This window comes from Xyrauchen texanus, chromosome 45 (assembly GCF_025860055.1).
Source record: "Xyrauchen texanus isolate HMW12.3.18 chromosome 45, RBS_HiC_50CHRs, whole genome shotgun sequence".
Lineage (NCBI taxonomy): Eukaryota > Metazoa > Chordata > Actinopteri > Cypriniformes > Catostomidae > Xyrauchen > Xyrauchen texanus.
Genome location: NC_068320.1, coordinates 21,021,717 through 21,041,206, shown reverse-complemented (window position 1 = coordinate 21,041,206; position 19,490 = coordinate 21,021,717). Strand labels below are relative to the sequence as shown.

Sequence of the window (19,490 nt, the reverse complement as noted above, 5' to 3'; positions counted from 1 at the left end):
CTTCAGACATGAAGCAATGTTTTGCACATTTTTCGTGGTGTACTGCCATGGGCACCATGCCTGTTTCATCACTGTGCCCTTTGAGTCATCTTGGCTGGATGTCCGCTTCCAGCTAGAGTAGCCACAGTTCTAAAGCGTCTCCATTTATAGACAATTTGTCTAACTGTGGACAGATGAATATCTAAGCTCTTCTAAATAACTCTGTAACCCTCTCCAGCTTTATTCAAAGCTACAATTTTTGGTCGTTTTTTTTGTGAGACATGGTAAACGCCAGTAGATGCTTCTTGTGAACAGCAAACTCAATATGTTTGAGTACTTTTCATAAGTCTAAGTAGCACTAACCCACACTTCCAATCTTGTTTCATTAATTTGATGCCAGGTTTGCTAACTCATGACTCTAATTAGCTTTTGTTGATGTCATTAGCCTAGGGGTTCACATGCTTTTTCCAATATACAGTGTGATGTATTCAATATGTACAACAACCATACAATCATTTGTGTGTCAATAGTTAAAACAGATTGTGTTTGTTCATTATTGTAACTTAGATGAAGATCAAACCAGATTTTAGATTTGAATTCCAAAGTGTTCACCTACCTTTTCTTGCCACTGTAAGTAGTTGTTTGACATATGTTAATTTCATCCTCTTTGTCTTATTATTCAACTGTGTGAGAGAAAGATGCTTCCCAATTTAGATTAAAGATGTCAGTGGTTTTCATCTTCTGTCATGCTTAGACCGCCAACAGAGAGAGAGAGAGAGAGCGCGGTTTTTGCCGTTCAGGTGTGAAATTCTTTCGTGGCTGAAGCTAAAGTACAAAGTTGAAGGAGTTCAACTATATAGAAATGAGCAACACTGATTAAGGAAATCTTCTCAGCTGTGATTTAACAATAACCAATTCCATCTGTGGGAATTAAAGCACTTGAGTGCATATATCTTGCGAGACGTTTGGTTGGGTTTAGAGCTCAGAGGTTTTACAGATGATGGGGTGAAGCTCATGAAAACTGTCAAGAAATTTCCAGAAATAAAATAAGAAATCATATTTTGCATACTAAAATGTTGATTTACGATTAACTTTTTTGCATCGTCACAGTCATTTTAGGACAATTCCCCAAGGGAACGAAATCCAACTTCCTACCAGAATTATCATTTTAGCCCTTCAAAAGTTATAAAATGACAGAGAGCTGTTGCCAACTTGCCCTTGTACGTGTTCTATGGGAAACCTCAAACCCTATTGCAATGCCAGCTTGATGTGGCTAAAGGACTCTAATTGAGAGGATAAACTTCGCCCCAGAGGAGGGAGGGGAGGCGAAAGGAGCAAATGAAGTGAAGTGGTGTATTCTAAGCATGAAGGAGGCCACACTGAGAGGTTATGGTTGAGGGTGGAGGACTCTAGGAGGAGACCGGAGCAGGTGCAGTAACTAGCCGCATGAGAATTGCACATTCAGCAAGGAAAAATGAAGAGTCAGGATTTTCGCTGAGAAGTTGTTCTTTTGGCTGCTATCTCCGTCTTGACACCAAAGTAACAAGCTTTTTACTCTGAAGTGAAAAGACCCTAAACCAATCTCTCTTCACAGAAAAGTGTTACTCTTTATCTGGCAACCCCATAACACACAGATTTCTTCACTGTTTTCTGTTGACGTGAAGATCTGTCATTGGTTTTGCACCCCAAAAAACACAGATTTTGCTCTTATGGAAAGAAATTGGTACTTTTATTCACCAAAGTGGCATTCAACTGATCACAAAGTATAGTCAGGACATTAATAATGTGAAAAATTACAATTTGAATTATTTTTCAAAACTGAGCTTAAACTACTTCAAAGTGTTCTCATCAAAAAATCCTCCACGTGCAGCAATGACAGCTTTGCGGATCCTCAGCATTCTAGCTGTCTGTTTGTCCAGATACTCAGGTGACCTTTCACCCCGCAGTTCCTGTAGCACTTGCCGTAGATGTGACTCTTGTCAGACACTTCTCACGCACATTACAGTCTAGCTGATCCCACAAAAGTCTCAATGGGGTTAAGATCGATAACACTTTATATATCGATAACACTATATTCCAATGTCTGTGTTTCTTTGCCCACTCTAACCTTTTCTTTTTGTTTTTCTGTGTCAAAAGTGGCTTTTTCTTTGCAATTATTCCCATAAGTCCTGAACCCCTGAGTCTTCTCTTTACCGTTGTACATGAAACTGGTGTTGAGCGGGTAGAATTCAATGAAGCTGTCAGCTGAGGACATGTGAGGCGTCTATTTCTCAAATTAGAGACTCTGATGTACTTATCCTCTTGTTTAGTTGTACATCTGGCCTTCCACATCTCTTTCTGTCCTTGTTAGAGCCAGTTGTCCTTTGTCTTTGAAGACTGTAGTGTACACCTTTGTATGAAATCTTCAGTTTTTGGGCAGTTTCGAGCATTGTATAGCCTTCATTCCTCAAAACAATGATTGACTGATGAGTTTCTAGAGAAAGCTGTTTCTTTTTTGCCATATTTGACCTAATATTGACCTTAAGACATGCAAATCTATTGCATACTGTGGTAACTCAAAAACAAACACAAAGACAATGTTAAACTTCATATAACAAACCAAATAGCTTTCAGCTGTGTTTGATATAATGGCAAGTGATTTCTAGTACCAAATTAGCAATTTAGCATGATTACTCAAGGATAAGGTGTTGGAGTGAAGGCTGCTGGAAATGGAGCCTGTCTAGATTTGATCAAAAATGACTTTTTTCAAATAGTGATAGTGCTGTTTTTTACAACAGCAATATCCTGAATATACTTTGACTATACTCAGATATACTCAATATGCGGAGAGTCCTCGTCTGTGCACATCATCTGTGGGGGATTGGTGTGTGGCATCAGATTGCTGGGGGTTGACTGTGGAGAAGTGGGGGAGGGCAGAGGAGGCTTGGTCTTTGGGAAATTTAGAGGGGTAGAGCAATACCTCATCTGTGTTCTTAAGGTCTCTATCTTTGTGTCCCTCTGTTTCAGCTCTGCTTTGAATCCAGTGAGCTCTCATTTGAAGTCATCTTTCATTTCAAAAAGTGTCTTCTCCATTATGTGTTTCAGATCTGTGAATTCTTTTTTGAGTGTGTCTCTGTCATGAGAAAGGGTGTTAATTTCCCCCTTTAGTTCTTGAATGGACATTTTCAGCTGATTTCTTATTTGGCATAGCTAAAGGTTGTTGAGTGTCTTTGGTGGTAGTAGCCTGGGTATGAATTTGGTCACTCAGCTCCACTATCTCCTCTTCCAACAGTCCAAATCCTTGTTGTAGTTGAGCAACTGTGTTGTGGAGGTTTGAGTTTCGGGGGAGGATGCTGTTCTCAGTTTCTTCTGGAGTGGTCCTTTACTCTGTACTGTCATGGGGGAGGACTCTGTATTGGTGTGTTCTGATGTCCAAGAAATTGGGATTTGCTTGTGGGAGTTTTTCCCCTCCCTTTCCACCATTTCTTTTAGGGAATGTTAGGTATGTTCAGTGAGTGCCGCATCATTTCCCTACACCAAAACAATTTTGATAAATGTTGACTGTTTTCCAGGTTCATGGTCTGCCTTTACAAATGCAATGCTTTTTAAAAATGCCAAAAGGTGTGCAGTAGTTTTTCACAGGTTTTCCTTGTTTTCCGAAGTATTTATTTGTCTAATTTCTTAGCTGTTTAGAGTGAGAATGTGTGTTCACCATTATATTTGTGCTAAATTTTGAAACTCAGGAAAGTTTCCTGTCTCTCTCTCTCTGTATATATATATATATATATATATATATATATATATATATTATACTTGTTGTTTCCATAACCTCTTATTAAGACAATAATTTATTTGCAATTCTAGAAAATAGTTGAAAGGATCTAATTAAGATCTTTAAAATCTTTGAAAAATGCTGACTTGTCACAGCACCTAAAATGCACACTTTCCCTGGTACTTTCATGAAAAAAATTTGTCTGAGCTTTCTCTAAAAAATAGCCTCATCATATTTACAGTGGTTTTATAAGTTTAAAGTTATGACAGTTTTTGCACTGATGTGACCCGTTGTCATGACTAGCAGTCAATAGAAATGTTTTTTTGTTTCTTTTTCTGCACAAACTTTTTAAATTGAGCTGGAAAATGAAATCAACGAGCCAGTTTGTTATGAAGTGATGTGCTGTGGGCCGCTCTGGGCCAGAAAGTCCAGAGCCTCTTTTTTGTCTCAGTCCCCCCAGGAAGGAACAAAATGTTTTTTGAAGTGTTATTTGTTTGAAGTGACTGAAGTTACAAAATTCACAAGTCAATTTTAATTATTATGTGGATACAAAGACAGGGAGAAATTGGCCTGTAGGCTCTCAGTTTCAGCTTTATTGAGAAAACAGAGAGATCGAGAGAGAAAGAGAGAGATAGAGAGAGAGAGACAGAGACTCCGGGGAGTGCATTGATCAGACAGTTTACTTGATTTGTATTTTAAATTTTTTTTCATTTACAGTTCATAACCATCAATGAGTCCATCCTGAATACTGAAAAGGAAAAAAAGGAAAGATTTCTTTGTGTTGCCGTAGAGGAATAAATAAATAAATTAGACTGCGTCTTGTTGGACAATGTCTGTGAGCCTGATAATCGCTCAAAAAATGCAAAGCTGCCAGCCAAATGATCACACATTGAACAAAAAAGTTATAATCAATATGTTTGTCTTGTTTTCCAATAAAGTTGCACATTTTACTTAAGAATAAAAATATGCTTATGATATAAAGACTTGTTTTCAGAGAATAAATATTGAATCAAGTTTGTTTTTCTTACAACGCAGGCAAACTTGTTTTAAGCATAAACCACAAAAAAAGGTGTTAGATTTATGATTAATTTTTTTTTTTTTTTTTTTTTAATTTGATTTTTTTATAATTTGCCAAAGGGGTAAACAAAATAAACTCAAAATATTCTCTGAAAATAAATCTAAGTTTCTCAAGATAATTTATTTTGCAGTAAAGCATATCTAAACATCCTTAAAACATCCTTAATAATAATGAAAAAATACATGAGAAGCAGATTGATATACGATATTAAATCTTGCCTAAAACTAAATTATGCCTAAAACAGGAAAAACATATTTGCCAATGAGGTAAGAAAAATACAAATTTTTCCTTTAAATCAAGGTTTCCTTTAATTATTCTCATCATATTGGCAAATAGTTTTTTCTTGTTACAAGCATAAACATTAGTACATTTTATCAGATTTCTCTGAAAACCAAAAAAAAAATTCCTAGATCATTCTGCTTCTCAAGACAATGTATCTTGTTTTAAGAATATTTTGATATTTTAATGATATTTTTGCAGTGTGAAACCACATATATAAAACACACCCACAAACCCGACTGATTAAGTATGCTTTTTAAAGGTCATATGACAGCATTGAACAAATGTAGACATTGATTATACAACAGGCACATAGAGCAACAGGTAAACCATGTGGGCGTGTTTGCGTGTATGGATGCTGAACCTTGGGGTGAGATCCTGCAGTGTGAATGTAAGCGCACAATTGTATGTGTTAACGTGCATGAAGGCACTTTGTCGTGTATGAAAGTGAGCTGTACTATGTATGCTAGAGTGCATTGGATGATACTGAGTGTTTGAAAGGCACTGTGCCTGCTGCTAATGTGGGCACTAATGCGTGTATCAGCTTGGCTGTAAGGTGGGCGGTAATGAGGCAGTACTGTGTTTGTTATTACTGAACAAATGAAAGAAAATACATTTAAACCATAAATGAGACGTGATTCTTCTTTGGACACACTTTGTTTTCTGAGCTGATGAATCAAATTAAGTAGGAGAAATTCTGATTCAGATTGATTCGTTTAGCTTAAAACTAATTTTCTGTTCTGGTTAGGAATTAAAACAGATTTGAATAGACAGTCGATGCAATTTACAAACAGTTGGTTTAATGACAATGATTTTATATGCCAGTGAAAGAGAACCTTGCTAAACTGGAATTCCTCAAATCTATTGAAACCCTGAAACAAAGAGTCAAAGAACTTGGACACGCCCACTTGTGGCCATCGCACATTTAAATAAGCAATTTCATAATTTCCGTGCTCGTCCAAGCAAAGCAAATAAAATGTCTTTAAAAGACAGCTCTCTAAATTAAAGAGCTTTCCTTTGAACTGCCTAAATTGGGTAAGACATCATCAAGAAGCAATCATCTAATGGATGGAACAGATTTGCCTACAATTTCTCTCTCCCTCGCACAAACAAACACCAGTGTGTGAAACATTTCCATGAAAACAGCCCAGAAAACGAAGTCCTGCCCTTTTTCAGTACACCCCTCAAAAAACAACCAGCGAGGTATCCTTGCACCAGTGTTCTTCAAAAGAGGCAAGATGAAATATGAACAAATTATACAAATTAAAATCTCAGAAAATGTCTACCTCTAAGCTCCTTGCTGATAAAACAACTAGTTTTAGCTGGTTTAAGCTGGTCTAGCTGATTTCCAAGCCTGACCAGCTTGGTCTTTAGTCCATTTAGCTGTTTAGTAAACCAACAAACAGACCAGCTAAGACCAGCAAACCACCTAAGGCTTTTTTTTTTCAGAAGGGCTGCTTTCCATTCCTGGAAACAAAATATTAAATCATGCTCATCTCTATTTCACACAGCAATTCAAATAATATTATATTGTGCTGCTCGCAGACACGTTTTCATTAGACAGTAAACAAATACAAAATAAAACAAACAATCCTTATATTCACACTAAGGGGAGTGTTGTGGGAACGGTGTGCTTACTGGATTACTGGAAAAGGGCCAAGCTTGAACCTGCAGTGACCTCTGACATCCCAGCTGCTACGGATGTGACCCCCTGACTGACCTAGTGGGAGAAGCCACTGTCTGTCAATCACATTTGGGCACACCCCTTCTGAAATGGACCACTCAATGCCTTTTATGTCATTCTTATTTTAGTGCGCATATAAGGCCTTCCTTTATATATGCACCATATGAATGCACACATACAAGGCCATCTAAAGGAGAGAAGTGAGAGGAAATGGCCCAAGGGAATGCAAAATTAGAAGTGGGGAATTAAAGTCTATAAGATTATATCTTAAGTCCTAAATTCTCTAAGGGCTCCTTACTGAGAATCTTTTATAATGGTTGCGAATGGCTGAATATATTTATAGATAAAACTAGCTGAGCAGGTATGGCTCAAATCTGTCATATTGCTTTTGATGTTTGGGAATAAGAGCCTTCACACTGAACACTGACAATTCAAAGGACAAATATAGTAGGAGTTCAGACCCCAGTCTTAGAATTGTAATCTGCAAATTCCTCCCAAAATGTCCCTTATTTTCCTTATTTGTTGTTGACTGACAGCCTGGCTCCTTGGTCATATCAAAATAAAGCAACCGTCCTTGCGGATATAAATACAATTTTACATTTAAGTGTTTGGTTAATTCAAACCAGCCTTCGCCAATGTTCTTCTTCCACTGATCGACCTTGTTGAACAATCCGAGAGCTCACAATGTGCACGCGCGCAACTGCATATGTGTGTTTACTGCAGTTTTAGGTAGCTGGGAATAGAGTAATTGAACATATGGAAGTCCAATTTATAGAGTTGGTAGAGCTGGCCCTGCTGCATCGAGCTAATGTTGTTGAAGAACATCGCAGCCATCTGGTCAGTTGTACGAGTGGATTTGGCGTACGATGGAAAACGCAACAAGTCGCCAACCCCAGCCAGCTTCAGCACGTAGTTGGCATCTTCCTCCAAAGTCTCGTATTTGCCAACCAGGTCATAGTGAATGAGGCAAGGGTGGCATAGCGAGTAAACCGTCTGCCAGTGTTCGTTCAATGGAGCTTCTCTCTGAGTAGCTGGGTCCCCTAGGTACTCCGCAAATTCTTGGAACTTGACATCAGCACCGTTTTGCAGAGCCTCAGCTGTCGCATTCTTGCGGTATCGCCGTACGATCTTTGTCCCATAGCGTTTGTGGAAGGAGGTGTTGTAGCGAAGCGTGAACTTGTTGCGGTAGGCCGACACCAGCCTCTCGAAGGGCTCGCGTACGAAGAGGAACTTGAGGTAGCTCTTGAGGCGGTGGTTGATGTCGGGAATGCTGTACTGGTTGAGCGTCTTGAGGTTGGAGGGTATGTGGGCCTCGTTGGACGGAATATCCATGGGGTCACTGTACTTCCCCCGGCTGCTCAGCACCATCATGACCCGTTTCCAGTTGGTGCAGGCCACCTTGGGTACGTAGCAGTAGATAAGCTCATGCTCCTCGTCCACCACTAGGTGCTTGAGGTCGTTGGGTGTCAGGACGCGCTTCTTGTGGCTTGACGCGATGTAGGCCCGACACGTGTCTGCTACCTGATCCCGTCGGGTTTGATGCAACACAGCTGCCGCAGAGAAATCAGCCTGGGAGAGAAAGGAAAAATATTTGATTTAACAGGATGTCATTAAATTGTATTATATTTATCAGCATTATTTTTGTCATTGGCCAACCTGCTACAGTATCTATTGTATATATATTAAATCGGCTATTTAAAAACACATATCAGTTGACCACTGTTTATAGATAATTAAAAGACCTTTTCTCCAGGTACTGGAGTCTCTAATAGAGAAGCATCTGACAACATTGGGCTCACATCCGGCTTGTATACCATAACCAATTGTCTCTATGAAACTGCCTATACGGAGTAGGACTGTGTGAACAGAGGGCATTTTAGGAGCTGTACTTTGTCTAATCATCCTAGACTTCTGCCACTTAATGACAAATGCAGTGAGTACACACCACCTTACCACATCAAACAAACCCAAGACTTGTGAGAAGTTCTGCTGAAGGCCTGGGACAGTAAAAGGCGAATACTGCTGAGTTGTGTTGATAGGTCCCATTTAAAAAAAAAAAACCTTTCCTAAATGTTCTCAATAGGGGCCAAAAGTTAAAGGTCAGTTTTACAGGTCAGTGGTGAATTTATCCAGACCAACAATGCAGTATTTAGCATCTCAACAGGAGATAGTCTAATAATCCAAATGCTTTAAAACCAGACCTAGATGTAGTAGGAGTAGAAGTGGGAGATGGGCCGGAATATCATTGTTATTAAAAGAACAATATTGATGTTTGTTCAGTGAAGGTCACATCTCAAATGTATTTTAAAGTTTTGAGTTTATTAACTCATCTCTAGTTGAAATCAATGTCTCGAACTCTCAAGTTTTGGCATGTTGGATGTAATCTAACCTTTACAGAGAATACAGCACACATAAAATTCTCCAAAAATATTATTTAAACCTACACCCACCCACCCACATACACTGTCTGTCTCTCCCTCTGTCTCTCTCTCTTTTATACACACCCACTCTCTGCTCTATTGTAATTTTCCCAGAAAGTTTTGTGACCAGTATCAGTACTGACGGTTTATGAGATTCTTAGGATACAGCCCCATGCGTCGGCTTATCAGCAGATTCATTGATTAGGTGATTCAAACCATGTCTGAACAGATACAGAACATAAGCACATAATTCTTTCATTTTCACAAAAGAGATATATTTGTGTAATCACAAATGAGATCTCTTTAAAGGGATAAAGGGTGACACCCAGACACAAGGGTGAACTATCCCTTTAAATTAAACTATGCACTCTATTCACATACATTTGTGTTAGCAGCTCCTCGTCTTTGTTTCTCTGTCTATTGTCTAATGCAAGAATTAATTACAATCATAATGTAGTTTACTCTCTCCATATCTCTCTGTTGGTTCATAATATCTTCATAACTGTACACAAAGTACTCATCAGTAGCAATGGTAAAGTGTTGGTATATTTGGAATAGCAATTTCAAAACACTGAGAGCTTTTCTGGGAAGTGCTGCCTCTTTAAACATATATAGCTAATGATGTAGTGTCCACTTCACTTCCTGCAGACATGTCAGGACTTTGGTAATAGAAAACATTTAAATAAAAGCTTGAGCTTCTCTTCCTGCTATTGGCTCTGGACTCCATGGGTAAAGGGAGGTTAAATGAGGTCATGAGGAATAAAAAAGGAGGTAAAGTTTAATGTGAGGTAAATTATGATTTTACATGATATGATCTGTTTTCAACAATACTATTTTCCAGCTATTTTAATCCCTCCCTTTCTCCTCTCTCTCTGATCTGATACAACGTAATCAACCACAGATGCATTAAGCAACTGTACAACAATATGTTCACTTTAAAGCAAGAAGTGTGTGTTTGTGCATCATCTGTGTGTTGAGAGGGTAGCATGTGATTAGATCTGTTCCAAAACTTAGTGAGCAGCATTGCTGTGTACCGCCTCCATAGGCAGAAAGTATATTTAATGAAATATAATTGTATTTATAATCGTAATTCTCTCGCTTAAGCTGCCATTTTTGGATTTATTTTTTCACTGAGCTTCTTAAAATGGGATTGCATTCTCCATGTGATGCTGCCTTAAAATTTGTCCAAAGCAAAGTATCTAAGGGGCTGTTCACACCGAACCGGTTTGTCACCGGTTTGTCAAATATTTTTCTATAAGCATGCGCCATACAGACGTATGATCTCATGAAAATTGTGTGGCTTTGGTGACATTTTGGCTAAATGTTTGTGATTTTTGAGAAAGGGAACAATGGTCATTGTTGTTTTAGCGCCTCTTAGGCTCTGTTTCCGTGACCGTGCTAGGCGTAGCACAGTGTGCAAAGACTGTGCACAATATCTGAACTTGTTTGAGCCAGTGCAAGTGGCTGTGAGTGGGAGTGTTTGCACTATCTCTAGGTGTATATATGCAAACCGTGGGTGTATTGTATGTTAATGAAGTGGCGGACAGTGCAATTTCCTAATAAGAAGTTTAAATACCACGTCTGTTTTCAACTCAAAGTCTAAAATCAGTTCCTGCATTTGCAGTATGGAGATTTTACCAGCAGGTGGTAATAAAGTTCATGTAAAAAAGTTCACTGTTGTAGCCGTTTTATGAAACAAAAAAGTTAAAGTTTGTTAAAGTTTGAATTGTACATGAGTTGGTTATGTAGGATTTTTTGACCACTTTGTTATTTTGATTATATTTTTGTTTAATTTGAATTGTTATTTTTGAATTTAGAAATATTTTTGGTTTAATAGTTTTTGTTTCAAAGCAAAATCGACCGGTAGAACTGAAGTACGTGCAAAAATCCACCACCTAACATGGAAGGCCGATAAAATGACTGTTAATACAAGTTGTGTAATACGAGTTGTGTGTCAAATGAAAATGAATAATAATAATTATAATTAATAATTCAATACATCCATTCCATTTACACTACCAATTTATGAATATACTGTCTTAATTTATATCGCTGGTGCTTGACAGGGAATGGAACCCCTGAATTAAACTGCATTTGACCCAGCCCATTAGCTCTCTGCGCATGCAATTTCGCCAAACCCACTTGTGCCTAGACTTAGCGCATGCTTGCACGAAAATTCCAAAACTTCATGGACATGCCCACTGACATAGCGCTGTGCTTAGTGCTAGCACTCTTAAAATAGGCCCCATGGTGTTCGTTTCAGCAGGAAATTGCCATGATACACACAACTAGCCATGTAAACCATTTTGCAAAAAAACAGTTGGGACGTGTTTGACTGTTGCACCACGTCTCACTGCTTTTCAGCATCTCACAAAGGAGCTGCATGTTTCCTAGACACACTGTCAAGTTAAAAAGAACTTCAGCTTTTAAAAAACCTTCTTAAGACACCTGTGTTCTGTTCTATTCATTCTGCGGCACAGCAAAAACACGTTCTGTCTGAACAGCCCCTTAGGAGGCAGCATAATTAAGTAGCTTATTTTTTGTAACACCTTTTGCATCAGGCAGCTCACTAGGTTTCACAATATAGCAACTCACTTAGGCTGCAGTTCACAGGCATTATTGTCTATTTTTTGTCACGTCCATCTCATATCTGCTTGTCATGCTTCCAACTTGCTATCACAGATTAGACAAGGATGCTTATACATATGGATTCTCACAACCTTCTCACAACCTCTCAACCTCTCTTTCTTGGTTTCTTCCTCTCTACCACTGTCTCTCTCTCTCTCTGTTAGATAAAAACACATGTTCACATGTTCTCTACCTGTCTGTGGACACTCCGAGCAAATGTATTCCCAGCACACCAACCCGGCTTGATGCTCTCCACTGCAATTGGATAGCTGGAATGCATTTGCATAATAATACTGGCATAGCACACACACACACACACACACACACACTCAAGAGTTTTTTTTTTAAGAAAGATAAAGAAACACCTTTCCATACAGGTTCAGTATGTACATACATAATATGTGTGAATAGATTATCCATTTGCTTCACAGTGCGCTCTTAAATGTATTGTACTATTACTTTAAATTAGTTTGATTCTAATAACACACACAGAGAAGCACAGCTGGCAGTAGTCTGTGGTAATTATTGCATTTTGTCAAGTCGATATGCTTCAACGGTAGCATTAGGAATTAATATGTGTGAGTGTGTTTGTGGCACGCTTGTGTTTGTGTGTGTTACACCGAGCACACATTCATCTTCGCCATGCTTAGAATCTCCTGCAAAACACTGTTAATACCAAACATAAACAGCATCCAAGAGGAAAACATCAATAATCATAAATTCAAAGCTCTGGTTTGCAAGCCAGAGAGAGTGCTTACGTCTCACTGATAGTTCAGTGCTTATGGTTTTTTGGAGAGACTATCACAAATAGGTTGTGTCTGAAACCTAAGGCAGCTGTTTGTAGCCTCATGGTCCAGTCAGTCAATGACTTCAGATACAGATGAGCGTTTTGCTGTAGATATATTCTAAGGAAAGTGTTTTCAGACCATATTCCAAGGTACCATTAGGTCAAGTCTAATGATTTAGAACAAACTAAAGAGAGCTTTAGAGAGAGAGCGTTTTTATATTTTGTCCCAGACCATCATAATAGTAAATGGACCCCCATACAAAAAAACGGTGTCTTCAAGTATTTTGGGTTTGTAACACAAGTAAATAATGACAGAATTTTCATTTTTGGGTGAAATATTCCTTTACAAAGTATTAGAGTTTTCAATTTGAACACTGGAAAAACTGAAAGACTCCTTTCAACCACTCTTTAAAATGACCTTTTTTTATTCCACCAACAAAAACAGGATTGTGATAAATCATAGGCAGTGAAGCATACATCTATACTGCAAACATTGGATACGGCCATGCCTTTTCAGGCACAGGCAGCATTTTCAGCATTCTGACACAGCCATCATCATAACACAGTTGGGATTTGACCCCGTGACCGCGGTGACCTCAGATGCCTGGCTCTTAAAAGCATGAGATTAATTATTAAAGAAAGTCAGACCCCTCTTGTCTCTCATCCTTCCCTCCATCTGTCCCCATGCTGAGATTTATCATCCATCCAGGGAGAGAGAGAGAAACAGAGAGAGAGAGATTAGCACACTCTGAGGTCTGAAGTTGAATTCATAGAATACATCTGATATGAGATGTTTGCAGGAAAACAGGAAGGGTTACATTTTCAGATTCAAATCAGTTTACATTGGCAGATATGGATCTACTGGATTATTTCCCATAATGCATACCTAATATGGGTTTAGAATAATAGGAGGGTGAGTAAAAAATGACAGGATTTTAATTCTGGGGTGAATAATCCCCTTTTTAAGTCTTCATGAAAGAGCAACCTCTGAACCACTCAGTCATCTCATGCTGAAACAAACTTCTGCTGAAATTCAAGTAGAACTGGTACCAATTCGATGCTTATCATGCGCCTGTCGAGTCGGCAGCCAGCTCTGTTGCTGTGGCGATGATGACTCATGCCTGCTGAGCTGTGGTAGTGAGCGGACACTGAGCCCAGCTGAGCACTGTGCTAGTTTTAGTGTGTGAGTGTGTGTATGTGAGTGTGGTTGTCTGTATTTGCTCAGTAAACACCAAACTGCATGCCTGGTCTCAGTACAGCACTCCGATACAGTTAATACCTTTCTGTGCCCTCTTTAGACATTGCATGCACTTATACACACACTGCTGATAAAGGTGTCCTTGTAAGTCTTTCCCCCGCACACTCCCAGCGGTCCCTGATTCGTGCTGCTCATCTTGACAGATCTCTTGTCTATCTCTTATAGCTGAAGGCTTGATTTAGTGCTGCTGCAGTAAAATTGATCTGGTGTCAATGAGTGGAGGAGAACAAGGCGAATGCTCCTCTACTCGCATCTCCTATAAAACCCTCTTTCTCTAGATGAGAGAGTTTATGAGGCTGAATCTACTTTTCCGAACTGAAAAAACTGAGCTAACTTTTCCATGATCTCGGAACTAGCCTGCACAGCAGGGATGATTGCATTCCTTCTCATAAAAGCACATGCTAGCACGTCTTTTAAATAACATAAAATGCCAAACAAGCTGCTATTTGATGATGTGACTCAAGTGTGACATCATAACATGATTCCATTATACAATCCAATTCCTTTATACTACATTTTTACATCATTCTATGGCAATTATCACTATGACCATTGCTCATATTTACGGTTAGGGATTTGAACCTCTGTTTTAAAATTTGGTGCACAACTACATAGTCCAGCACCGTTTGTGATACAGATATGAATGATATCTTGAATTGTGTGGATTGCGTGATAAAATGAGCGGAAAAAATGCCAAAGACTTGCACTAAAGGAGGGACTGAACCATATCTACAGACCAGAATATCATAGACTTGTGAGTGAACTATTTTGAATTGGGCTGGTATGCAACCACATTACAACTACACAAAACATCCTGGCAACCATCTGGCAACCACTCAGGACACCCTAGCAACCATATAGTAACACTACAGAAGCCACATCACCCTTTTGCAAGGGCCTTTTGCAACCCTTTTGCAAGGACAAGCACCACTCTGAAAAATCAAATTTTATCATATTCAAGTTGAGGTCAAATGTCAAGTACTAGGGAAAGGTGTATAAAACATTTAAACCTTTTGAGTGAACTTGCCATAAAAAGAAGTAAAAAATAATATAAATGATCTGGTGGTAGCAATTAATCATGTGCCTTCATTGGACATGTAGAAAATATCTAATAGAGGTGTATATCAATGCTGATGTCTAGAGAGGGATGGTGAACAGAACAGAAGGAGAGAGAGAGATAGAGAGAGGGGCTGAAAGGGAACAGTGTCAAATGCCCTCCGCTGACATAGGAAGTTTCCACTGGCTCTGCCTGATGCTGCCAATGTGCCCTTTCTACTGCCCAGGCACACGCATAAACAGAAACGCATACACATGGACAGGGTCCTGCTTTGGAAGGTTGCATAAAAGTGCAGGGAAAATGCTACCATGTGTTAGCAGGATGTGATGTAAGATAGGGATATTTCAACATTTTAATGCCAATGACCCCAAATATTAGGATCCATTTGAAAGGGACCCCCTTTATAAGTGTAGCCCCTATATGCAGATTTAGTTTTTATTTCTTACTGTTAAAATCCACTTCATCTTTTTTTTTTCTTTCAAATTTTCCATGGAACCCAGTTGGAAACCCTTGATATAAGACTGAAGAGCATGTATGGACACAGACTTTGTTTTACTCCAACCTACACACCTGAAAAACCTGCCTTGAACAACACATAAAAAACATGCGTTTCCACTGAGTCAGCAAGAGAAAGAGACTCAGAGAAGGAAGGAAGAGAGGACATGAGGGAGGGTGGGTGAATGAGAGATCCTGGGAACTCATGTCAAGCCGGTGATTTTCCACCTCTTCCACCTGAAAAGCATCTTATACTGAGCTACAGAGACAAGAAACATAGAGGAGTTCAGTTCACCGAGTTTACTGACTAATGTCAGAGCTGTATGCTTGAGTGTGTGTGTGTGTGCTGAGAGAAATAGGAGACGTATGATGTGATGATTATAGTTCTCCTGTGAGTTTTAGCATAATGAAAGGCTGCCTTAACTTTCACCAGATTATCAAAGAGTCCCTCAATCACACACACACACACACACACACACACACGTTTTGCAGAATTTTGGTGTGGCTATCCTTATGAGGACTCTCCATAGACATAATGATTTTTATACTGTATGAACTATAGATTCTATCCCCTAACACAACCCCTAAACCTAACATTCTGCATTTTTACATTTTCAAAAAAACATAGTTTAGTATGTTTTTAAGCAATTTGAATTATGGAGACACTAGAAATGTCCTCATAAACCACATTTATAGCATAATACCCTTGTAATTACCAGTTTGTAGCCTAAACAAATGTCCTCATAAACCACCCAAACCTGTATGCACACAAACACACACACACACACACACACACACACACACACACACACACACACACACACACATATCTGTGTCATTTTAGCTAACTTGATCTTGCCTGCTAACGCTGACGAATTGCAAGCAACCTTGCTTCGTAACTTTCAAATAATTTAAACGATCTTCTCTTTATACTAAAAGTCAGGTTAATGTCAATGTTAATCTGTAATTATTATAGTGCATCAATATAATAAAATGCCAGTTGTGATGGAATAACATCAATACTGAATTGTGTCAACATATTTATGATGTACAATCTATTTTAGCTACTGTCATCATCCACCAAATTTAGCTAACAGCTATTGATAAAGCTGGCTAGCTAGCTAACACCAACATAGGCTATCGTATAAATGCAGTCAATGTATCATGCAAAGAAAAGTGATTACTTCAAACTACAGTCTTGTATAGTCAGACCTACGTATATTCACACTTTGTTTTAGCCCTGTTCCAGCACTGGAGAGTCAAACATAAAATACATTCTCAAAGTTTGTAGTAAAACAATCATAACTGTGTAATTTTAATTATGCTACCTCATCTGTCAACATGATGGTGGTGAATCACATTCAGCCCCTTTGTACGTTAATAAGTAAAATAAGTAAAAGAAAGGGATTGGGCTGTGTTTGTGTTTGTGTTACTTCAGTTCATTGGTATTTAAGTCAGATACACTTTGATAAGGTATGTCTATTTTAATTTCTGATCTTGCACCATTCCTGTTTGTGCAATTGTTTGTGACATTTGGGGTGTGTTCACGCACAAATAGAGTACATACACAGTGATGGAATCATGCATCTTTGCTCCACTGAAGAGGGGCAGAAGAGTGCTTAGATACAGTGAAGTATGTCAACCAATTCCCACAGTTGACATCCCCACAATCCCTCTCTCCCTCTTCCTGACAACTTTTTATGAGTGGATAATTATCTTCCGTAACACAATCATGCTGCATGGCAGGATTAATAAGGAGTGTTATGTTCCAAAACCCATTTAGATGCCTACCTAGACAGCATCTCTAGGCATAATTTTTAGGTATAGACTTTAGGCATGATGTTTAGGCACGGTTCAGACACTTCATTCTAAGATACCTTCTTTAGGCCAAAATCTTTGCATGTACTCTTTTGAGAAAAGGCAATACCAGAATTAATTGGGATGGTAGACGAATTGAGAGAAATGCCAATTGCAAATATATTGAATATACTGAATATATACTGAAAAGTATTGAATGATACACACGTACATCTCTGAGATGTCTGTTTTAGATCTTTTCATCTGGAAATCATCACAATCCAATTAACATCTGCTAAACATCTTAACAAGATCAGATTTACAAACATTCTAAATAATAAACATCTCAAAGACATCTGCTGAATGTCTTTTTGACATCCAAGACATACTTATTGACTTCCAGATGTAAAATATGTCTTCCAGATGTGAACACACACATCACATAGACGTCTGGATGATGTACGTGTGCTATCAGGGAATGTACCCATTTTCCTATTTCATATCTATATCTCTCTTTTTAACTCACTGACAAAGACAGGAAGTCTTTTTAACAGCAATGCAACAAAAATGCATTTGTTTTGTAATTGTTGTATTTTTTCTCTATTTTAGCATTTTCGTACAGCCACATACAGTATAATGATGGGAAATTAAGTTTAGTAGCACATGCCTGTCGCCTCATGAACCAGTTAACAAGTCTTATTTTCTGGCAAGCTTTATCGCTATTCTTCATTAACAGTACTGTCAGGATTAGAAAATGAGGCTCAGGACCCAAGAGCAGAGTATAAAAAATAAAGTTTTTTTTTGGGCAAATACAAACCAAAACTCCGACAAGGGGGGAAAAACAAGCATAAACTACCCAATAGGGGAAAAAGTTAATCCAGGGGTGGGGCAGAAGGCAGCAGGGAACAGGACCAACTGGACCGTGTAGGGATAAACAGGACAGGAAACTAGCCCAACCGACAGATTGACTGGAAATTAACAAACACACAGTACCGACTGGAAAACAAGAAGAACTGGCACTGGACAGCACACACGAGGAGGCTAAAATAGGGAGAGAAATCAAATGGGTTAACAGGGGACAGAGGAGGCAAATGAACTAATAATAAGCAAACAAGGAGGCAGGGTATGATGTAAGACAAAGAGACACGCAGCAATGCAGAAACAAAACAAAGCCATGTGCTCTCACAAGACAAACTCATTGCCAAGACAGTAAGGCAATATACGTCTTTGCAAACCAACAAACAAAATGAGAGAATGTGTAGCAACGGCAAACAAACAGATCCCACGTACTTTCACACTAAACAAAACCTGAGCGAGGCAAACGCCATGCGATGCACGCAACATGTGACAAAAAAAGATAGGATACCCGTGCGAGAGTTCAGCCACACACAAACCCGAAATCTCAGACGGAAGTGACCAAACCTCAGCACAACTTGAAGACAGCTCGTGACCTGAGCATGCAGCGCAAAGCGAGCAAACGCATGTCCATGGTCGAGAGACAGACACAGAACATGGAGCATGAGTGTCCAGATCCCGACACAGGCCAAAACCAAACTAGACAGGAAGTCAGGATCCAGAAGCCATGCTCCGGACATGAAACAAGACAGACCGAAGAGCACACAGCAGGAAATTCAATCGAAACCGTGCGCTCACACAAAGACAATGAAACACAAGACATACATTAGAAGCACTAACATAGAACAGAAAACACAACAGAAAGGGAGGGAAGGGAGGAAAACCAGGGTGGAAACTTAAGGAAATGGACGGGGTCTGGTGGCCTGGGAGGAGGCCTCAGGACAGAGGTGGGGTCTGGAGGCCTGGGAGGTGACCGCAGGGCAGAGCACTGGGCGGCGGCTGTTGGACAGGTTTCGGAGGACTGGGTGGTGGAAGCTGGACAGGGGTCAGGAAGGAGAGGCTCTGGGGTAGAGCCGAAGAAGGTTCGGGCAGTGGAGCTGTGGAAGGCTCAGGGGACGCTGGCTTGTTGACTGTGGCAGGCGTGGGCACTGACCTCCATGGTCGTGGATGCTGACAGTGACATGAGAACGGACTTCGTGCCCGTGAACACTGGCAGTGACTGGAGAATGGCCTCCGTGGCTGTGAGCACTGGCAGCTGCAACTGGGGAATGGCTTTGTGGCTGAAAGAAATGGCAGGGAAGATGGAACAGCCTCTGTAGCTGTGAGTACAGGCAGTGACAGGGAAATTACCTCCTTGGTCGTGGGCACTGGCAGTGGCAGGGGAACAGCCTCCATGTCCATGAGCGCTGGAAGCAAATAAGT

At 39.5% G+C, this 19,490-nt stretch overlaps 2 protein-coding genes across 3 annotated transcripts in view; one reads left to right on the top strand and one right to left on the bottom strand.

The window, feature by feature from the left end:
* The window catches only part of slc41a2b (solute carrier family 41 member 2b), an 83,385-nt gene that overhangs the window by 27,672 nt on the left and 36,223 nt on the right, over positions 1–19,490 (top strand). The gene's annotated exons all lie outside the window — the stretch shown is intronic.
* LOC127637450 (carbohydrate sulfotransferase 11-like) overlaps positions 4,304–19,490 on the bottom strand; it is a 55,080-nt gene continuing 39,893 nt past the window's right edge. For both annotated transcript variants that reach the window (XM_052118522.1, XM_052118523.1), the window contains exon 3: positions 4,304–8,340. In XM_052118522.1, the coding sequence (XP_051974482.1) occupies positions 7,486–8,340 (855 nt within the window). In that variant the 3' untranslated portion in view covers positions 4,304–7,485. The remainder of the gene's footprint in view (positions 8,341–19,490) is intronic.